The sequence below is a fragment of the Sinocyclocheilus anshuiensis genome, unplaced genomic scaffold, assembly GCF_001515605.1.
Source record: "Sinocyclocheilus anshuiensis isolate Anshui unplaced genomic scaffold, SAMN03320099.WGS_v1.1 scaffold336, whole genome shotgun sequence".
Taxonomy (NCBI): domain Eukaryota; kingdom Metazoa; phylum Chordata; class Actinopteri; order Cypriniformes; family Cyprinidae; genus Sinocyclocheilus; species Sinocyclocheilus anshuiensis.
In genome coordinates this window covers 221,500-243,127 of record NW_015555712.1, presented here as the reverse complement: position 1 = coordinate 243,127, position 21,628 = coordinate 221,500, and the positions used below count along the sequence as shown (strand labels likewise).

The following is a 21,628-nucleotide window of genomic DNA, read 5'->3' as shown; positions in this document are numbered from 1 at the left end:
TTTTTTTGCTTCCTCCTCTTTCGTCTGCTTTATTTCTGCCTATGTCATTATATCTGCGGATGTCATTATATCCGTCTCTTAGGGAAAAATGACTTTGTAGCAACGTGTGTGGACTAAATACAGGCTGGTTAGTCTTCAGAATGAGCCAGTAAGAAGCACGAGTTCAGACTATTAAACAGTTGCTGTTTGGCAGTCAAAGATTTTTATAATGAACTGTACAGTTTCAAACCCTGTCCTTTTAACAGCTTGTCTGTGTATTTGTTTTCAGTTTGAGCAGAGCTAATGGGGAGATCGCACAGTCGGACACAAAGCTAGAGCGCTCAAGACCAGACCGTCTACTTCCCTCGTGTTGGCGACTCCGTACTGTCGTGTTGGATGCAGCTTAACAAGCAGAAGAAGAGAAAGAAAGGATTTCTCTGGCTCCAGTGGACTACTAGATTGTATTCGGAATGATGAAAAAGTGAACTTGAATAGTTCCAGAAACCAAAGAAACACGTGAGACGGACAGATACATTTTGTGGGAGACTTCAGGCGGAAGTAGGCGCTAGCATTTTCCGTGTGGTGCCGTTGGTCGGGTAAGAAAACCGGTCTCCCTGTAGGATGACCAGCCTTTTCCGACGCAGCAGCAGTAATGGAGGGTCTCGGGGTGGCGGGGGCTCGTCTACAGGTGAACTCAACAACTCCAGGGCCAATCGGCAAGTTCGACGGCTGGAGTTCAACCAGGCCATGGAGGACTTTAAAACCATGTTCCCTAGCATGGACTATGAGGTGATCGAGTGCGTACTGCGCTCCAATAATGGGGCTGTGGATGCCACCATCGACCAACTCCTGCAGATGAGCATTGACGGACAAGGCTCAGATGACAGTTCAGATTCGGATGACAGCATCCCACCAGAGGTCAGTGTCTTTTAAAGCATCTATTGTAACCCATATTGCCTATATTATCAAATTTTTTCAGTGGAAGACAAAAAGTGACATTTTAATATATATATATATATTAAAAAAGTGGTCCATACGGCTTAAGCTCTATATTACGGTTTATTTTATAAGTCTCCTGAAGTCATACAATAGTTTTTGCATCAGAAACAGACTGAAATTGAGGCTAAGTTTTATTGCACTCTCTTGGGGTGTGATAATGAAAAGTTTTCTGCCATTAGACTTCGATGCGATCCTAAGTGAAGCATAAACTGCAGTGCATTTTGTTTATATGTTCTGCCGTGATGCTCTGCTTTTAAGGACATTCCCCACTGGTGTATTTTTTTCTCTTGCATTATTTATAATCTTATGTTTAGATGGGGATGTGTTGAAACAGTATGTACTCTACTGCATATGCTGTTGGTATGAAAATCACTGTAAATATTGACCTAAGGTACAATAAAAATAACTGATAACTGATACCAGTCTAATATATAGCCTACATTTAATGAAAGTTATTTCATTTTTAATTGAATTTTCTGTTTAACTGAATATTTAATTTAATTCAAATATTAACCAGTTAATTAAAACAATGGTTTTTAATTAAAGACATTACATTGTCATTGTTATATTTTTCATTTTATATACATTTGAATATCTTAAAACAATATGTACACATGCTTTACTGCATATGCAGTTTGTATGAAAATCAAAACAATTAATAAAAAATTTACAATTATTTAATTTACAACTAAACAATCAAATTACAAGAATGGCTTTCAAGTAAAGACTTTTTTTTTCTTTTTGTTGATTTCATTTATAAGTTTTATTTTAATATCAGCTTGGATGTGTTGGCTGTGCTGTTTATGCCATTTATATGAAAATCACAGCAATCATTGATCTGAGATACAAAAATAAAGGAAAAAAATCCATACAATTATGGATACAGAAGATCCATAATTATAATTTAGATTTGTCATGATACCAGAATTTCACTAGCTAATGCTTATAGCATATATCTGAATTATGAACAAATTAAATTAAAACAATGTCTCGTAGCTTTCAAGCAAAGATTAGTCTAGTTTTTTGTAATTATCAACTTACCACGAAACCAATATTTTTGACATCCTTCTGCCATTAATGGTTTTAGTAGCTGGCCACTACTAAATAAATGAATGGATCTGTGCAGTGTAATTTGGTATTTATTTTCGCGATAAAAGTTTCAAGTTGCTGCTTATTGCATTTGTTCTCTTTTATCAGATTCTTGAGCAGACCCTCGAGCCAGACAGCTCAGATGAAGAGCCGCCCCCTGTCTACTCACCACCAACATATGACATGCACATATATGATAGGAAATACCCAGATGCTCCTCCTGTTCCTCCACCCAGGTTATAAATAGCGCTTTGATGTTCTCTACTTATCATTCTTTCCAATTTCCACAAAAAAGGAGTCTGAGAGCTGTTTTAAACTAATTACTGAAACATCAGTCTTGGAAGCATGTAATGGGGTCATCATGGTCTCAGGCCCCTTGTTCATTTTAGTTACAGTTCTCTAAATGAACACCCCCTGGTGTTCATTAACCAAACTGCAGTTCTTGTTGATCCTTGTGTGTGTGGTTTAATAAACCATATGCATGTGATTCCATTTATCCACGGTTCGTAATACCCATGAATTCACAAACATTAAAAAGGTTATACACATCTGTAATTGAATTTATGTGTCGTCTGAAATCTGATCTGTAATTAAATTATAATTCTGATGTGAGTGTTGTCATTGAAACAAGTGTCAGTGACACTGGCCTCTGTTATCTTTCAGATTTGAGGCCCAACCTCCACCTGGACACAGACAAGTGCAAGGTTACAAAAACTGGAACCCACCATTACTTGGCAATCTGCCTGACGACTTCCTGCGAATCCTGCCCCAACAGTTGGACAGTATACAGGTGAGCATTTATCATGTGATGCAATAATAGTTAAAATAAGTAAGATTACACTTTTTCTTGTATTTATTTATTTGTTTTAGATATTAAGTAATTCTTTTGAGAATTTTTTTAGAAATTAAGACTTTTATTCAGCAAGGATGTATTAAATTGATCAAAAGTGACCACATTTATAGTGTTACAGAATATTTCTATTTCAAATATGTTCTGTTATTTTGAACTGTCAATCCTGAAAAAAAAGTCACGGTTTCTAAAAAAACAAAAAAAAACAATTTAGCAGCAACTTTTTTCAACATTATTACTGTTTTTACTGTATTTTGATCGAAAAAATTAAGCCTTGGTGAGCATAAGAGACTTCTTTCAAAAATGTTTTTAAAAAATCTCACTGATCCCAACCTTTTTAAGTGGTGTATCTCATAGACTTATCTAGAGTGTCACATTGCCCTTTACCACCTTTACACTTAAGGGTTAAAAAGGGTCTGTATTCTCAGTTACCTATCTCAAACTCTGAGACCACGTGGCATCTGGACTTGATGTCAAAAACTAGTTCATGCTTGAATTTTGGCCTTGATTTTGCTCCAGCTCTTTTTTTCTTTATCAGTAATATTAAAGATCCATTAATAGTTCAGTGAGTTCCAGGAGTTTGATAATTAAAACATGCTAATGCAATACAGAAGTGCAGCTGGCAGGCCAGTGTACAGTTGTCTTTAAGCTCTTAAGCTAAGCTTTTTTTAAGCTTTCAGAAAGCCAGATCATGCTTTCTGAATGGCTAAATGAACTATAATGGCGTCCTTGTTCTATTGTACATACACAACTATCCTGCATATGATGATCATTCATACATAAGGCATTGTATCGGTATTTTAAGGCAACATGACATTTATCATGTTATTAAGGTTCTCACTTCAACAGTGAGTTTTTTTTAGTAGAACGAATCTTCTCTCAACATGTATAGATCATATTTCATCTAAAATTTAAATGGAAATAGAAAAATAATAAAAACAAAGCCTGTTTTAAGCATATTTCCATCCATTAACATAATGTGAACAGTTCTCTTCTACATTACCATAATGGGGAAAAAATATGAAATTAGTATAGTATACTATAGATCAGGGGTCCTCAAATCTGGCCCACGAGATCCACTTTCCTGCAGAGTTTAGCTCTAACCCTAATCAAACACACCTGAGCATGCTAATCAATGTCTTCAGGATCATTAGAAAATCACAGGTAGCTGAGTTTGATCAGGGTTAGAGCTAAACTCTGCAGCGCATTGTACCTCCAGGGCAAGATTTGAGAAACCTTGCTATAGATAGTATTCCATAGTATATAGTATTTTATAATATTCATTAAACAAAATGATATAAAATGACTTTTATGGTAGTAATAAAACCGAGAATCAGAAATATAGTAATGGCGATTTTGTTGGGAAACACTTAATTTATGATGATAATTGAAACAAAAAAAAATCTGAAGAGTTCAAAAATAGGCTTCATCTACTATATGCAAAATCATTTTTATTTGGATTTGGAGTTGAAATATTCTTTAAATATTCATTCAGATATTTATATAAAATAATTTAAATGTATATATTAAAATATTTTGTGTATGATTGGATGAATGTTAGTTGGAGAACTGGATAAAAAAAAAAAAAACTAAATTAACCTCTTTGAAGCAGACAGTTTTCTTTAATGATTTACTGTTCATATTTGAGATGCTGACTATGGGGAACTGTGTCTGGTTTTTAAAGTTTACTTTAAAAACTAGCTTTTGGGTTTTTCATGAGAATAAGTCAAATTTTTATTATATATCCCTCTACCTTTCAATATTCTGCAGGGCTCTCTGAGTAGCATCTCCAAGCCCTCTTCCTCTTCCTCCTCCTCAGTACCCCAGAAGGTCCCCACTGTGGCGGCCGCCACAGGAACAGGCGGCACTTCAGAGCAGGAACGCAAACTGAAGCAATATTTAGAGGATGAGCGTATTGCACTCTTCCTGCAGAATGAGGAGTTCATGAAGGAGCTGCAAAGGAACCGAGAGTTCCTCATTGCACTGGAAAGAGGTAGGAAGACACTCGCCCACACGTTAAACGGGACAATGAGCAGTTTCTGGCATACTCCACTTCCCCTCCTTTCACAGTTCCACCTACACAAATCCTGAAGAGTCAATTCTTATGCTAATTTACTGTGAACATTGACGCTGACTGTTGCGGTTTCTCTCCAAGGCCATTAACAGTGTCTGTTTCTCACAGTGAGATTTTGTTATGATTTGTCATACACATTTTGTGCTTTTACACTTGAATGCTTCTCGTTGGACGATCTCATATCCTCGTTGAATGTTGAGACCTAGTTTTCCTTCCATAACACCTGCCTTCTGTGTTGTAGATCGATTGAAATACGAGTCAAAGAAATCCAAATCCAGTCATTCATCAGCTAGCATGGAGAACTCCACAGGTAGATATCATTCACCTGAACGGTGTCAGTGCATGTTTGTGTGTATGTACGTCACTCTCTGTCTGTGTGCATATGCATAATTTTCTCTTTTCAAAACTGCCAATCCTCACTATTTAACCCTGTAAAGCCTGACATATAATGTTTTTTGTTAAGTATAATATTTGTTACATCAGGCTTTTATGGCTTATATAGTATGAGATAGGATAATATAGAGCTCATACTGAAGGGGAATAAAACATCAGTTTTCTGAGCAAAAATATAAAACTTGGTGCAAATGCTGATATTTGTATAGCCAGAAAGTCCTGAAAATTCTGATAGCTTGTAATATAAATCAATGAGATCTTAATAACATTATAGCAGACAACTTACATAAAATGCAAATAAATATCAGTCATCACTATATATTTTCTAATAATATAGTAAGATGAAATTTAAATGCTTAGTATTATGATCAGAAGTAGTTTTGTAATGCAATGCAATGCAATGCAATACAGTGGTGTTTGACAAAACCCTGTTGTATCACATTTTAACATGATTTTTAAAAAGGATCAATGGATAATCAAACCTAAGTAAGTGTCATTTTATAATGCTAACAATATAAAAGTTATTCATACATTTACTTCACAGCAAAAAGACATGCGTACCAGGACCTGAAGGGAAACTTCCGGGCCTTTTACCTTTTACTTGCCAAAAAAGTGTAATATCAATCAGGCATATAGTACATTGTGTGCAACAGGTTTTTCATCAGTTTTGATCATGTTGATAATTCAGAGGCCTGTGATACACAGTGTTGGGGAGTAACTAGTTACATGTAACGGCGTTACGTAATTTAATTACAAAATAAATGTAACTGTAATCAGTTACAGTTACTAAGAAAAAATGTGTAATTAAATTACAGTTACTTGTGAAAATGTTAACGATTACAAAGGGGATTACATTTGAATATTTACACACATCCACATACAGATTTAATTGATTTCTTTCCCAAATTGCACCGATTACTCTGAGACATACGGCCCTATAATTTCCGCGATGCGGAAAACACAGACTGGTTCGTAGAATCCAGTCATAAAAACGGAAGTCCTATAGCCTAACGCGGACGGAATATGCCACATTTTGGATGAATAAATCAAAAGTAGGTCAGTACACTTGAATCAAAGCGCGATATGGACTAGTGTCTGTGAATATAAAGTTACACTACTATTACATTTTAAATAGGGTAACTTGTAATCTGTAACCTATTACATTTCCAGAGTAACTTCCCAACACTGGTGATACAGTAGGCTTTCTAATGGTAGAAAGTTTTGATAAACCTGTTTAAAATATAAAATTAACATGTAAGCCATTTTGCAACTTTTCGTACTGTAGACATCAAGATGCTTATTAGAAATTTAGAAAAGTAATCAAAAAGTAATCAAATGTAATCAGTTACATTACTTTAATAAAGTAATTGAAAAAGTTACACTACTATTACATTTTAAATAGGGTAACTTGTAATCTGTAACCTATTACATTTCCAAAGTAACTTCCCAACACTGGTGATACAGTAGGCTTTCTAATGTTAGAAAGTTTTGATAAACCTGTTTAAAATATAAAATTAACATGTAAGCCATTTTGCAACTTTTCGTACTGTAGACATCAAGATGCTTTACTTTTTTCCCCGAAACACAGGTGACCACTATGCTTCCGGATCTGTAGAGGCATGCACAGCAGTCTCCGATGACGCTCTGTTTAGAGACAAGCTAAAGCACATGGGGAAATGTAAGGGTCTTGCCTAAAACAGCCCAGTTCACTGGAAGATAATTGCATATTCGGGAGTTTACTTACGGATTTTACAGGACATTAACATTTCTGTTGCGTTCTCATCTGCAGCAACCAGGAAGAAGCTGTTTGAAATTGCCAGAGGGTTCTCAGAGAAGACGAAGCGGAGGAAGTCTAAAAGAAGAACGCTGCTACGGCATCATTCGTATCTTTCAAAACGCGTCAGATAAACATTAGCCTAATTCAGTACAGTATAAGTAACAAGTAATCTGAATATTTTTAGGGCAAGTATGAAATAAAAGTTAAGACACAGATGAGGAAGCTACAGGAATGTGAAATATTTAGAGATGTAGGTTTAGTTGCGATGCTGTGTTTTTACTGTTAAACTCAGTGGCTCCCCTGTTTTGTGTTCAGAAGGCTGTGAATTCCCTAGCAAATGTTATTTATGATGCTTGGCACAGTAACTTTGATTTAGTTCAGTTGAGTAAATTTAGTGTCGATTGTTTACTTTGACTGCACTTTCTCAGATTGGGCACAGCCAACTCCACTGCCAACCTCCTAGACGATGTGGAAGGAAACCCATGTGGTAAGACTTTTTCCAATTTTCCAAGCCATTTTTTCTTTACATCTCTGGGTAATTGAACGTATATTTGCTTGGGTAGAGTTCATTGCTGAGAATGCTGAAATATTCATATTTTCAGCGATAAACTCTACTAACGTAATCAATTAATATTTTATTTTATTCTAGTATTAATATTTTAATATATATAAATTGACCCTCTAACATTAGTGTTCTTTATTCTTTTTCTATTCTGTGTAGTTGCTTTCGTATTATTTATTATTAAAAAATCAATACATAAACATTGCTAAGTGTACTGCTTTAGACTAACTTGTCACAGCACTTACATATTATCGCTTTTTTTTTTTTTAATTGCTTCTATTGTCCTCATTTGTAAGTTGATTTGGATAAAAGCATCTGCTAAATGTTTAAATGCAAATGTAAATATATACAAACACACAAACATCCTTTCAAAGGGTCAGACTCAGTAATATAACTTTTATTAATCAAGTATGTTTTAAATGGATCAAAAGTGGCACTTGTTGCAAAAAAATCTATTTCAGATAAACACTGTTCTTTTCTATTATATTCCTCAAACTTTTTTCAAAAACACTGACCCCAGGTATATATTTATTTATAAATTTATTTTTTATTTATTTCATTTTTATTTGTTTTATTTTTTATTATAGTATTTATTTAGCAGCCTTTAATAATTGAATAAGGCCATATTATGAATTCAGTTAATTGTGCAGCTCTACTTTGGAGTAAATACCTGTTTAATTTTGGATGTCGGTGTGTCTTTCTAGATGAAGAAAGTCAGCTTAGACGATTGGCTGCACAGGAAGAGGAGCCACATAAGGAACCACTATCATGGTGAGTGTCTCATGCAGTGAGATAAACCACTTTCCTGTTGTATCCTTTTGTATTTTCTAAACCCATTAGAGGGGCTTTTAAAATAACTTTTATATAAAATATATAAGTTATATAAAAATGAAAATATAGTGGTGTCATCAGTCTGTAAAAAGGGTCCATAGTCCTATAACTGACATGATATCTAGTAACAAACCTCTTGCTAATTTAATTCCAGATCCCTCTGTGCTCTTGGGAAATTAGGGTTTCCATGGTGACCTCAGAATGACCCATGGGTGATAGCTCCTTATCTCAGTGGCTCCAGTGCTTAGCTCAGTGCCAGGCAATCGCAGACACCAGAGGACCAGCAGAGGCAGGACTGCGTGATCATTTTGTAGCAGCCTTTTGTGAGCCTAAGATCATTGTTACCTACATTTGATTACTATTAGAATTATTGTATTGTAACTTGTTTGTTAATATTTGGTTTCATATGTAAAACTCAACAGCTATAGTACTGATTTCCAACTATGTATTTTTCTTTTTTTATCCTAAACCATCTGAAACGAAATTCCCTTTGTTTTTTTTTAAATATATATATATATATAATTTACCTGAGGAATTTAATTTCCTCACAAATATTTGATTTGTTTATTACTGTCCACAGTTAATGGTCAGTCATTTCAGCATATTGGTATATATAACACTTTTATTTTTAATAGACTTTCGGAGTCTAATCTGCACATTAATCATCAACGGCATTTCCTCAAAGAATGTACCCAGATCGTCACGTCCATTACTTACTCATAAACCTTTCTTTATCATTGCTATTAAGGAAAAATAACACCATTATTCGGGCCATTTAGTCTGTTGTGATTTTAGGGTGCTGAATAGTCCGTTTCCATACAACTTTTTCATAGTTAAATTAAAACCACTAGTTCATTCAGATGAGATGCCCGTCTTTAAGACTAAGGCAATGCACACCTTCTATGTAATACATCTTCGATTTCCAAATTTCGATTTCAGTCTTTTTTTTTCAGATGAGATGCCCGTCTTTAAGACTAAGGCAATGCACACCTTCTATGTAATACATCTTCGATTTCCACATTTCGATTTCAGTCTTTTTTTTTTTTTTTTTACACAAAAAAGAAAGGCAAACTACTGATCCACCGAAGAGTTTGCCTTCTCCTCATGTTTGCACTGCCGTATCTGTTTTTATAAAATATTTAAATACTTTTTTTCAACTGTTTCTTGGTAAAAGTTATTTGATTGATTGATTGAGCCTGTATAGTTGTCATCTAAACGTGTTTGTTTTTTCAGAACAAGCATAGAACAATTTGAATGATGCTGTCCTTGAACCAACCAAAACGCTGCTGTGTGCTTTGCTTTTTTTGTTTTTTTGCAAATCACACTAAATGATTTACCCTAACGCTGTGCTTCCAGTAGGTCACGTGACTGGTTAGAGGTCTAATTGTGATCCACCAATAAGAATGTGCCATTATGTTCCTTTTAGTGTTGTGCATCCCAGTATTGATTCAGTGTAAAGTGGCCAGTTGGAGAACACTGTGTGACATTGATGTTTGTTTGTGTTTTATGTACATCAGATTGTCCAACAGATAAATCTGTCCGTTTGAAACCATCTCATCTCAGTATTATATGCAGGATTCCACCATGTTACTGATACACTTTGTGCTCCTGAAATGTACCAATGTGGCTGTAAGAGCTTGCTTGTTTTATTTAAGGGGCTTTATGTATATGAAGTCATGTTCATGTCACATCAATATGTGATTGATTTTTGCCATTATTACAAATTATATAGGTATTCTTAGGCATCATGAATGACATGCATACCACATAATCATGTTCTTTAAATTGTAATCGCTGTTATGAAATATGTGCTCATGCCATGCATATTTGCATGATTACTTTTTTCCAAATCTTCATGGATGGCACAAAAAAACAAGTCTGTAATCTGATTTGAAAATGATGTGAATTGAAAGAACAAAGGTTTTGTAAGAGGCAAACCTTGTTGAGAGAAATAACGCATACAGCGTTGTCATCTGTGATTCACAGGCACGACTGTGTGAGGTTTTCCCTTCCATCCTGCTTGTTAACATATGTTATCCTCTCAGGGAACTTGCTCTCATTTCACTTTCTGCTAAAAGCACAACTCAAACTGAAAACTTGTTAGTGCAGAAGCTTCTTTAATAGGCAAGGTAGCACCGTCTGTTTACCCGGCGTGAGGTTGATATGAAGAATTCAAGGACCGTGTGGCTGATCTGCTTCAATATGTAGCCAAGTTCCTTTTCTTGGTGTCCTTGTGTTTACCTGAAATCTCTTCAAGATCCATTTTTCTGTCTTCGGTTTTTGTATGGGACAGATAGAGCCGAAATCACTGGCAGTGTTGTGTGTGAGCCACATGACTTTGAGTGGCTCTTAACAATTAGTGGAATGTACTATTTATACTGTATTAGAAGAAAGCAACTGTACATGCAAATTGGCAATTTTCTATATGAAATATTTGTTTTAGCCATTATTTCTGTCCCCGTAGTTTCTTCTGAAAAATATGATTCTCAAACAAATTAAGTTGACTCTTTGTCTACTTGTCCAAAATCTATGTGATTGTTCCACATCACATCATTCATTTAAGACTATTTCAAGTTCTGGACTTTTCTTACAATCCAGGTGTTTATTAGTTATTGGAATAAATAATAAAATTGTTGTACTCTGTCTGACCATGTTGTTTTTTTACCCCCAATAAAGTCAACAGAAGTTAGTTATAGATAGCTTATATGTACCAATAATTATAATAACCGAGGACCAGATCTACATATTAGAATATTTTCTTAAGGATCATTGCTGCTGAAAATTTAGCCTTGCCATCACAGGAATAAACTGCATTTTAAAATATATTAAACAATCATATTATAATTTTTAATCATCTTAAGGGGATCATATTTGTGGTTTATTGGCTATAAAGAGTTTGAAAACCACTGTTATATATAAATGTAACCACTAGATGGCATAAGTCTTTATAATGGATGTGTTTTTCCTTATTGATGCATTTTTGGGGGGGTTTACATACATTTGTATATTAAATGATTTACCTTTTTTATTACAGTTGAATGACCTTCCCTTCACCAACTATCTGTGAACTGGTATTCCTGGAATTACTAGGAAACCGGTCACAAAGCTACAACTCCACGGTCACGGCGCTTATCAGCCGAAGACAAAATAAAACGATTTCACTTTCAAGCATCAAGTGAGCCACCGTGGCAAAAATACAAAGATAACAAAACCTTCTTGTATCTAACACACTTATCTGTATGACACTAAGTTAACCCTAAAAAATTTTTCCCCTTAACACGTAATGATCTGGCAATAAATAAACATGCATTTCTCTTGACCCAGAAACATTATTTCAAAACACTTTTTCAATCATCGTTTTGCATTCTAACTTTTTAGGGGGGAAAAAAACAAATAGCTGAAACCACATTTAAAGATAAACAAGGTGAACAGACAGAGACATTCATCATGTTTTATCAGAACTGTGCTAACAGAATGTTCTGGCACATGTATGTCATATCATTGATAGAAATGAAACCATAGCATCTACTAGCAGAAGATTTGTATAAAAGCAATAAGCCACTCAAGGCTGTGCTGCTTGTGAATACAGTCTCTCTCTTTCTATTGTGTGTCATGCCAACTTTTAACTATATTCACAACATGGCTTTGAGAGTCGTATTGCAAAATCAAAAACTAACTAATCAAAATCAATCTTACCCTCCTCCCACAGCAATAAATTCAGCACACAAATTGTCTAACATTTATGTCACCCCCTCCAAGTAAATATTTCGCACATCACTTCACCATGACACTCAGATTATGCTTCCCCAAGAATACCAATAATTCTTCTGAACGATTCCTACAGTTTTGCTGTGTGCTTTGGGGACTTTTTTTCTGCTTTTTGCAGCAGGTTTTACAGGAACCACCTGCTTTTGGCTCCATCTATTCTGCCATATTTTACTTGAAAATACATATTTTCAAGTTCTGATTATGAAAAAAAACATGTAACTATTTTGACTTTATGGATTGCACAAATGTAAGTTTGTGTCTTTTCTTTGAGGCCATATACCTACAGTTTAGTCTTATCAGACCACTTTTTATTTCAAAATGTTTCAGGTTGTCAAATGTCCTCTAGCAAACCACAGGAATGGGGCTGGACTTGGCTCTGCTTAGGTGTAGCTAGTTTCAGCCCACTCTTCTAAAGAGGTCTAAGCTGTGAAATGCCAAAGAGACTAATATCTGGCCAAGTACTTTGTAAAACTCACTTGTCTCTTGGTAGCTTTTCTGACAGATGGCCTTCTTGCTTGGTTGCTCAATGCAGTAGAACAGCTTGAGCTGTTTGAATATTTTTTTGTTACCCATTTTGTTTGAAAGGTTCATCACAGTTATAGAAAAGTATTCTCACTTTCTCCAGGTTTACCTCTTTTCATGGCCAGCATGGTCATGTCAGTATGAATGAACAATTTAGCATTTTTACGATATAATAAAATAATATACATGTATGGATGTATTATAATAAAAACAGCCCTATTTATGTGCAACCCTGTCAATAAAAAATAACAGATATATTTTGTTTATGTATTCTTCAAATAATTAAATGCCTACCAAGTTAAACAATTGGTAGCCTACATTAATCAGTGATTAATATTCGGATTTTATAGGTCTAGTTCTGAATAAGAATACAGTTATTAAAATAAACTTGAATACATCTACATTTTCATCGTAACTTTACAGATCATTTTCAACAGGAGTTTCTGAACTACAAATCTTTGATATTTAAACATTGCAACTAAACTTTCTTTGTTCTCTAAAACTGCAATGGAACATATCACGACATGAATCATTAATAGACACAAGAGACCAAAAATAAAACGAAATACATTTTACATTAAATTCCTGACACCTTTCAAGCAATTTCATCACTGAATTCGATATTGTGTTGCTTTTCCTTATCAGCACGTGTTCCACGAATCTATTACATTCATATTCTCGAGCGAACAGCCAATCAGAGGCCACGCATAAACGGATTTCCGCGAATCAGAAATCGGTGCTCCTCCATCGCCCCGGCAACTGTTATGACGTCGCTAGAGTATCCCGCCCATGATCAGTGTGTGTTCGAATCGTTAGGAGGCACGCAGCCATTACAATACGCTGTATTCAAATCGTACGCAACGCGATTAGAGGAACTAGACTATTACTGCCTCATTTTCTTTGTTTAAATTTCAGTTTTATTAAACTAAATTTGAACTTTAAAGACTGTACTTTTGTCTGTTTTTCAAACAGTCGTATATGTAAATATAGTCAGCGTTGCGTCGACGCTCCGCATTCCCAGGCATTAGACTCACAGGATACACGCGCATACAGCCTTTTCCGTTTGTTTAGCGCATTCATTTGAACGCCTGCATTTCGTTAACCAAGAACATTCAGATTTAAGAGACTCGCTTCGATTTAGATGGCAAGCTTCCCAGATTTTGTCAACGAAAATGAAATAGGTGAGTTTCTCCATTTCTCGTCACTGTTTTGCATGGGGGGTCTTACTGTTTAGTTCCGTTTTAAACGTGTGTATTAACCTATATAATTAGTGTTTACATTTGTGCAGCTATGGATTTAACTTTATGTGGCTTAAGTTAACGTACTCATAATTTCAGTGTCTGTGTCGTGTTTGTTTCAGCCATATTAGGACAATTATCGCTTAGACGCAGATTGAACTCAAACAAATGCGTACGCCGTGTAACGTTATGTCAGTTAAAATATGACGTTTAAATATTGACAGTTATTTTAATATTTCATAGTTATTGCCAGTGCTATAATTATTGCGCCCCATCCACCCTCCCCCACCGTCAGCAGCAGTTTCTCCAGACCCCCGTGAATTACTCGCACCACACCAGTGATTCACCATCTCAGCTACACGTTACACAGTTATGCCTTGTGTTAATTATATACACTTTACATTTGTTGAAGGAAAAAAAGTTTTGTTTTGTTTTGAAATTTTAATATCCAGGACGACGTATTCATATAGTGATTAGTAACTATTTAGTTAGTCACTGGTGAGGTGCTAGCTGCTACTAGTCATTAACCGGTTAGTGACAAGTATTGTTTCTGTTCAGAATGGCTCGTTTTTGTCAATGAATTCTACAGACATTTTACAGACAACTATTTACTAGTGTGTAATATTATATACATTCCAACTGTCACATATTAACTATTGTATTAAGTACCTATCTAATTAATAGCTTCTAGTCCATTTTAAAACTCTTGGATTGCCTGCTGTTTACTAAACAAAAGTGCTATTAACACAAAATTAGATGCTCCACAACATTTTCAAAATTATTTGCATAAAAAGTCACATTAAAAAAAAAAAAAAAAACGTTAATAATTTTAAAGGATTGTTCACCCCAAAATTAAATGTAATTTAAATTGGCTTTGTTTCTTCTGTGGAACATAAAGACATTTTGGGAAGTGTCTCAGGTTTTTTTGTCCATGCAATAGAAATCAATGGTAACCAAAACTGTTTGGTAACCAACATTCTTCAAAATATCATCTTTTGTGTTCTGCAAGGAAAGTAAGTCATACAAGTTTGAAACGCCGTGATGGTGAGTAAATGATAACCAAATTGTAATTTTTGGGTGAACTATCAATTTAAATTTATTTTTTGATTTGCAAAAGTAGATGGAAATATAGTTAAAATGTAACTCAATGACAGCTATGAAGGCAAAAATGCATGTTTGTTGTAAAACAGTAACAAAAAGTAGTTTGCCAACAAGTTTGGTTTTATAAAATGCTTTAAAGGCTTAAACATGTGCTTTCTGTTGTAACAGGTAAAGCTAAGTTCATCGGGGAACTCATACCTCCTGTTGCTCCCTTTGACCAGAAGTCTGGACGGGAGACTTGGACTGTAGCTTTTGCACCTGATGGTTCCTACTTCGCTTGGTCTCAAGGGCATCGAATTGTGAGACTTGTACCATGGAAAAAATGCTTAGCCAGCTTGTGAGTATACACACTTATCTCTTTGTTTCTCACTGTGATGAATTGTTACAATACAGCTTGTGTGTTGATGGACTGACAAAGGCAGTCTGCGTGTGTGCTGGTTGTCTGGTTTGGCCCTCTGGGCTTTCACATGGTGGCTACGCCACAGTGGTGCCCAGTGTTTGGGCTTGTTTAGCGGCATGGCATAGATCAGCAGTCATCATCTCACCTTACCCTGTGGATAGAGCAGGGGTGCCCAAACTCGGTCCTGGAGGGCTGATGTCCTGCAGAGTTTAGATCCAACCCCAATTAGACACACCTGAACCAGCTAATCAAGCTCTTACTAGGCATACTAGAAACTTCCCAGCAGGTGTGTTGAGGCAAGTTGGAGCTAAACTCTGCAGGACACCGGCCCTCCAGGACCGAGTTTGGGCACCCCTGGGATAGAGAGACCGCCGTTGAGCGCACAGCCCTGCCAAGCAGCTATTGTACAGTACTGAATGCAGAGTCCTCATTATGAGGTTCACATCATTGCCCTTTGGCTGCATGCCTCCAACTGAGCAACTTTTTGGGCTCTTTGCCAGTGTTAAATGCAGTAGGTCTCAAAAGTTGGGTACAAAATGATCCACCCAACAACTACTTTGGTAGTCATTATATAAAATGTTAAGTAATTATCTTGTGCTTTCAGTGCAGGATTTATTGACATGCTTATGCTAGTGTTCTTCATAAAAATACTAGAAATATCATTGCAACATAAACCATGCAGACAACTTGAAAATTTAAAGTAGAACTTTAACAGAATTTATGATAGTTCGAAGTAAACAAACAGTTTCTACATGTCCATAAAAGAGAACCATGGTATTGTAAAACTATTTTTAGTCATTCTACATTGAAGTGTAGTAACTTTATTAGTAGTTGTACACACCAAAGGACATCATTTGGTAGTTAAATTTTAAGTTTAGGTTCACAATTGAACTAAAATAATTGGGAAAAATACTTTTGCAGTTCCTTAACCAGAGTAGTTATAGTTAACTAAAAACATTAAAAAAGTTTGTTGATACCATAAAATGACACACTAAAAGTGAAATAAAAGTTATTAACAATAAAGACATTAAAAACAACTAATAAAAGTGACAAAACACAGCAACATTACTAAAATTTTAATAAAAACTAGAACAATTAGCTGTGATAGTATTTCAGTGGCTCTAAAATCAGAGGCACAATTTTATACAGGTTATTTGAGTCTTTATTCTTTTTAAATTAATTAAAAAAATATTAAATTTAAATTTAAATAAATTAAAAATTGTCATCACTTTATCAACCTCATGTTGTTCCAGAACCATAAGACTTATTCATCTTTAAAACTCAAATTTAACCCTGGATTTAAATGCTCTATTCATATTGATTACTTTTACAGTCTCTTTATGAACTTTTTGAAGCATCAAAGTTTTAGTTAAAAATATCTTCATTTGTGTTTTGAAGGCTACAAAAGACTTACGTCTTTTTCTTTACTATTCCTTTAATGCTCAAGCAGAAGCCACTGTGCCATTAAAAGCTTCAGCTGACACGTGGCAGGCTGTTTCAGTTCTGCAGCGCCTGCTCTGTATTCATGCAATAACCTCTTGTAATGATTCCAGAACCTTATTTGATGAGCTTCAGGAACTGGCCAAGTGATGTTAAATGGGTCCAAGTTGATGCAACACTTAAGTAATCTCTAAGGCTGGGAGTTTACTCGGTGTTCAGATATTCCTTAGAGTTAAATTGTGCAGCTTATTTCAACAGACGTGCTAGATAACATTCAAAAAAAAATTAAATGTCCTCTTGCTGTTGACAGTTTATCAACTTTAAAGGGGTCATATGATGCTTTTTTAAAGATCATTATTTTGTGTACAATTCGCTTGTAACACTCTAAAGAGAAAGGAAAACTTGAAATCGCATCATATGACCCCTTTAAGAGAATTTGTTATCTGTTTTCCACGAAGCACAGACATGATTCTCATACCAACACAACACAATAATTTTTTCTCTTTCCCTCGCCCTAGTTCTGTAAGAAAGGAAGATCGGTCAAGCGGTGCAGGTTCTCGACGACTGTCCCGGCAGAACAGTGAGGGCAGTCTGCTGCCAGGCGAGCCTAGAGAGCACACCATCGACTGCGGTGACATCGTTTGGGGCCTGGCCTTTGGCTCTTCTGTTCCTGAAAAACAGAGTCGCTGCGTTAATATCGAATGGCACAGGTTCAAGTTCGGCCAGGACCAGCTGCTGCTGGCCACGGGCCTCAACAATGGCCGCATCAAAATCTGGGACGTCTATACAGGTGAGGGTCCTCTCGCTGAATCAAGTAATCATTTTTTTTCTGATGATTCCGCACTAGAGTAAATGTGTTTTAAAAGTCACAGTCCACCCATGCCATCTTCTCTCAACACTTCCGCATGCCAGCTTCCTGTTTTTCTATTTCTCAACGGATGCGTGTGCGCTCGCATGTGTGTGTAAGAGAGAGGGGAGGTGGTGGTTATATAAGATGTTGACATGATCTACCTTTTTGTCATTTTGACCCATTTCTATCACTTAATCATACATTCTTCATATTTTACAAATGTATGTCCTGTATACACCTATTGAGTTTTAGCATTTTTATGCAGTCATCAGTCAGTGCTAAATTATTTTTATTACATATTTACTCAACCTTACAAGTACACTCTCCCTTGCACAATACATTTCTCCACTTTATGAACCTTTGTACCACTTTGCCATTGGTTTCTTGGCCACTTAAGTTCTGCTTCTGTGTCTCTGTTCAAGTTTCACATTTTAATGGTCATAACAGCATGCGTAAATCTGCTATCAGAGAACGAATCGCTGTTTTTGCGAAACAGAGAGGTGGTTGTTGACTGCAGAAAAAATAGTGACTCTTCCAAGTTATATAATTCATTTTTGCCCAGCTGTAAAATATATTAATTGGTGGGCAGGTCCTGTAAAGACACTGCCATTGGCTGTTCTGAGGGGTAAGAGATGTTTTCTTCAGTGGATGACTCCACCTCCCTTCTAACTAAAACTGCAATGCAATAAATTAACCCAGCAGACTTGCTCTCTTCAGGGTGTGAGACTCCTCCTCCAGCTGCCTTTATTTTTCTCCCTTCTGAAAACATTCTGGAAATCTGATAGCAGTGTATTGTACAGTATCTCGACAGGATTTGCGCCATGCACATGCTAAGTGAATGTATGTTTTCATGCTTGACAGGATACAAATAGGCCCTGTTACTAAGCCTCAATCAAATTTTAGAAACGTATGTTAAAGATTTTTGTTTTGTCACTGTAGATGCAGCTAATTATAGGGATTTAATGCGGATTAGCCTGGCAGGTGTCAGTGATTGTGCTTCCATATGCCTCTAGGCAATTCAGCACCTTTCATAAAGAAAGGGCTTAGATGTATAACTGCTCTGTTTTTCTGAAACGCCTTGGGAAGTCCCTTTTTGACATCTGCTTTAATAAGTATTAAACTTATTGGAACCTTAATCTTCCTCTCTTTGATTCCTAAGAAGTCAAAAAAGTTTCTAAAGTAAACTGTGTTAAATGCAGCTCCCAAGATACAGTGACAAGATGTTGATACTGATGCAACATTGACGCAGTTTGCATCGATTAACGTGGACTTTGTGGTATAAACAGTGGTTTATCTGGAATGATTTTGCTGAAGGCTTTTTTTTCTACCTTTGTCGTCAATTTTGTTTTCCTCTGTACAGGAAAACTTTTGCTGAACCTGATGGACCACACAGACATTGTGCGAGACCTAACGTTTGCCCCAGATGGGAGTTTAGTGCTGGTTTCTGCCTCAAGAGACAAGACTCTACGCGTATGGGACCTCAAAGATGACGGTGAGGACCAAATGTTGATTTTGTATTTGGTACCACTACTGTTAGCTTTACATATTAATATTAACATGCTAGAGCTAAATATTGTGTAACCCCAAGCTGAAAAGTCTCTGGAGTGGACGTTTCCTTCACAGGAGCCTGCTTTGTTTTTTGCAGCCCATTTATTTTCATTTCATCTCCATGGAGTTCAACACACACACACTCGCTCAAGCATGCACATGCACACCCACTCAGAGATTTGGGCGTTTGACGGGGGGGGAAATAGTTGGAAAATAATTGGATGCCAAGTCCGAAAGAATGTTTGCTGATATTTTCTCCTTTTCTTGCAAGATCCTGGGATAGGCTTGCTGTTTTAATAAGATCACATGAATCTTATTTATATGCTGGGAATTTGAAGATAAAATGGAGTTTACTGTATTTGCAAACAGGTTTTTTATTTTTTTTAGACTAATCATGAATATAAGTTGGCCAGAGTTCAGCTAAATTGTCCCCAGTCTCAAAGTGGACACCATTGGAATGTGAAATTTAGCTACTGCCTAAAGTATATTTATTTTGTTGTTCTAAGGCATCAACATTGCTTTCAAAGGTTAAATATTGTATTGGGAAAAGTCTTTTTTATTGTGAACTGTTTGCATAATGTTTATCGTAAATTGTAACATAATTCTACTTTGAATTTTAGGAAATTTAATAACCAACTATAAATGTTATAACAGAAAACAAACTAAAAGTATTACTATACATTAAGCAATCTAAATTCTTTGTCTTAATAGGTAACATGGTGAAAGTACTCCGTGGCCATCAAAACTGGGTATACTGCAGCGCATTCTCACCGGATTCATCAGTCCTTTGTTCCGTAGGTGCAGGCAAAGCGGTACGTTTTGCAGTTCTTTCTTGCTCTTTATTACCTGTTTGGTGTGTTTCTCACTGTTAGTAGTTCTGCTATGACCAATCAATGAGTGCTAAATAAATCTTTATATATCATCATAATGCTCAGTGCCATAATCTGCTTCTATAAACCCTGCCTGTAGTTTTGGTTTTTGCTTTATTGTTCATACAAATGAGTGCCTGGTTATTATGCGCATGTATATAGAAATGCAAATAGCTTATGAATCTTCTTCACCCATAAAGCTGTTCTTGATATTACTATTAATAACATTTTAAGAGACTTCAATAATAGACAATATCTTTTCATAAATATAATTTGAATAAAACATGATGTCCCTAGGATCTTTCCCACACACATAGTGGTATTAAATCTGATATCAAAACTGGTATCAAGAACGTTTGGGGTCAGTAAGATCAAAAAGTAGCCTATACTTTTCTTTAAAAAAAAAAAAAAACAAGGACACATTGGATTAAAAAAAAGTGACAGATAAGACATTTCTTACAAAATATTTCAGTTTCAAATGCTGTTTGTTCTATTTGTTAAAGAATCAGCACAGTTGATTTCAGCATTCATAATAAATGTTTCATGAGCACCAAAATAGCATATTAGAATAATTTCTGAAGGATCATGTGATGCTGAAATCTGGAGTTATAGCTGCTGGAATTTCAGCTTTGCCATCACAGGATTAAATTAAATTATTTCAAAATATATTCAAAAAGAAAATGTATATTTTAAATTGTGTTAAAATGAACTTACTGACTTCAAACTTTTGAACAGTAGTGTATTGTATGTAGCTGTCATGCTGGCTTGTGTGTGAAAGCCCTTATGGCACAACAAAGAAAGTATTCCAGTCAGTAAGTCATCCCTGAAACCAGCTCTCGAGCCTTTCCGACTCATAGCCAACTCCCCTCCCATGAACAGGCAGCAGTGGTTGAACTGTACGGTTGTGTGTGTCCATAAGTGTCTTGCTTTCCCTGTCCCAGGTGGTGGCAGAGCTCTGTGTTTGAGTGATTTTGAGGGAAGCGCCGCGCTGACATATAGAGCAGCCGGTGCAGACCACGCGGGGCACGGCTGCCATCGCGGCCCCCATTGGACGCTCATGTGCCCGTGCCCACGCCCCAGGGGCTTCCATGCTCCTGCCCACAAGGGCTTCCTGTACGTAGGTTCTAATCTGCTCCATGTCTGTCTACCTCCCGCTGTCGCAGTTCTCACTTTTACCTTATTTCTCAGCAGAGTTGACAGTGAGATCCCCTTCCCTTCCTTAACTCCTTTTCCATCTCTATATTCGGTAGCATTCCCATCATCTACACATTTACCCTAAAAGAGAAGCTCTAGACATTGTGTCTGCTGTACGTGTACATGAGTCAGCCATTAGTGCCC

The 21,628-nt window shown here is 36.1% G+C and overlaps 2 protein-coding genes across 2 annotated transcripts in view; both read left to right on the top strand.

Moving 5' to 3' along the window:
• The first annotated feature begins 243 nt into the window (after positions 1 to 243).
• On the top strand, positions 244 to 9,498 carry LOC107672109 (CUE domain-containing protein 1-like). Its single transcript, XM_016465194.1, has 10 exons — positions 244 to 897; positions 2,176 to 2,303; positions 2,731 to 2,857; positions 4,688 to 4,910; positions 5,233 to 5,301; positions 6,973 to 7,062; positions 7,174 to 7,267; positions 7,590 to 7,648; positions 8,428 to 8,494; positions 8,709 to 9,498. Coding segments are annotated over exons 1-10 (1,155 nt in total). The 5' UTR covers positions 244 to 600; the 3' UTR covers positions 8,710 to 9,498.
• A 4,138-nt stretch (positions 9,499 to 13,636) lies between these two features.
• The window catches only part of LOC107672108 (WD repeat and SOCS box-containing protein 1-like), a 12,765-nt gene continuing 4,773 nt past the window's right edge, over positions 13,637 to 21,628 (top strand). The window contains exons 1-5 of the mRNA XM_016465193.1: positions 13,637 to 14,025; positions 15,352 to 15,520; positions 17,542 to 17,813; positions 19,234 to 19,365; positions 20,133 to 20,233. Of these exons, the coding sequence (XP_016320679.1) occupies positions 13,986 to 14,025; positions 15,352 to 15,520; positions 17,542 to 17,813; positions 19,234 to 19,365; positions 20,133 to 20,233 (714 nt within the window). The 5' untranslated portion in view covers positions 13,637 to 13,985. The remainder of the gene's footprint in view (positions 14,026 to 15,351; positions 15,521 to 17,541; positions 17,814 to 19,233; positions 19,366 to 20,132; positions 20,234 to 21,628) is intronic.

What these genes read in the sequence shown, in the direction of transcription:
- LOC107672109 (XM_016465194.1), top strand. Translation starts at nt 601, where the DNA reads ATGACCAGCCTTTTCCGACGCAGCAGCAGTAATGGAGGGTCTCGGGGT. An exon ending in ATGACAGCATCCCACCAGAG is followed by an intron (nt 898 to 2,175) that starts GTCAGTGTCTTT and finishes CTCTTTTATCAG; the next exon opens with ATTCTTGAGCAGACCCTCGA. An exon ending in CCTCATTGCACTGGAAAGAG is followed by an intron (nt 4,911 to 5,232) that starts GTAGGAAGACAC and finishes TCTGTGTTGTAG; the next exon opens with ATCGATTGAAATACGAGTCA.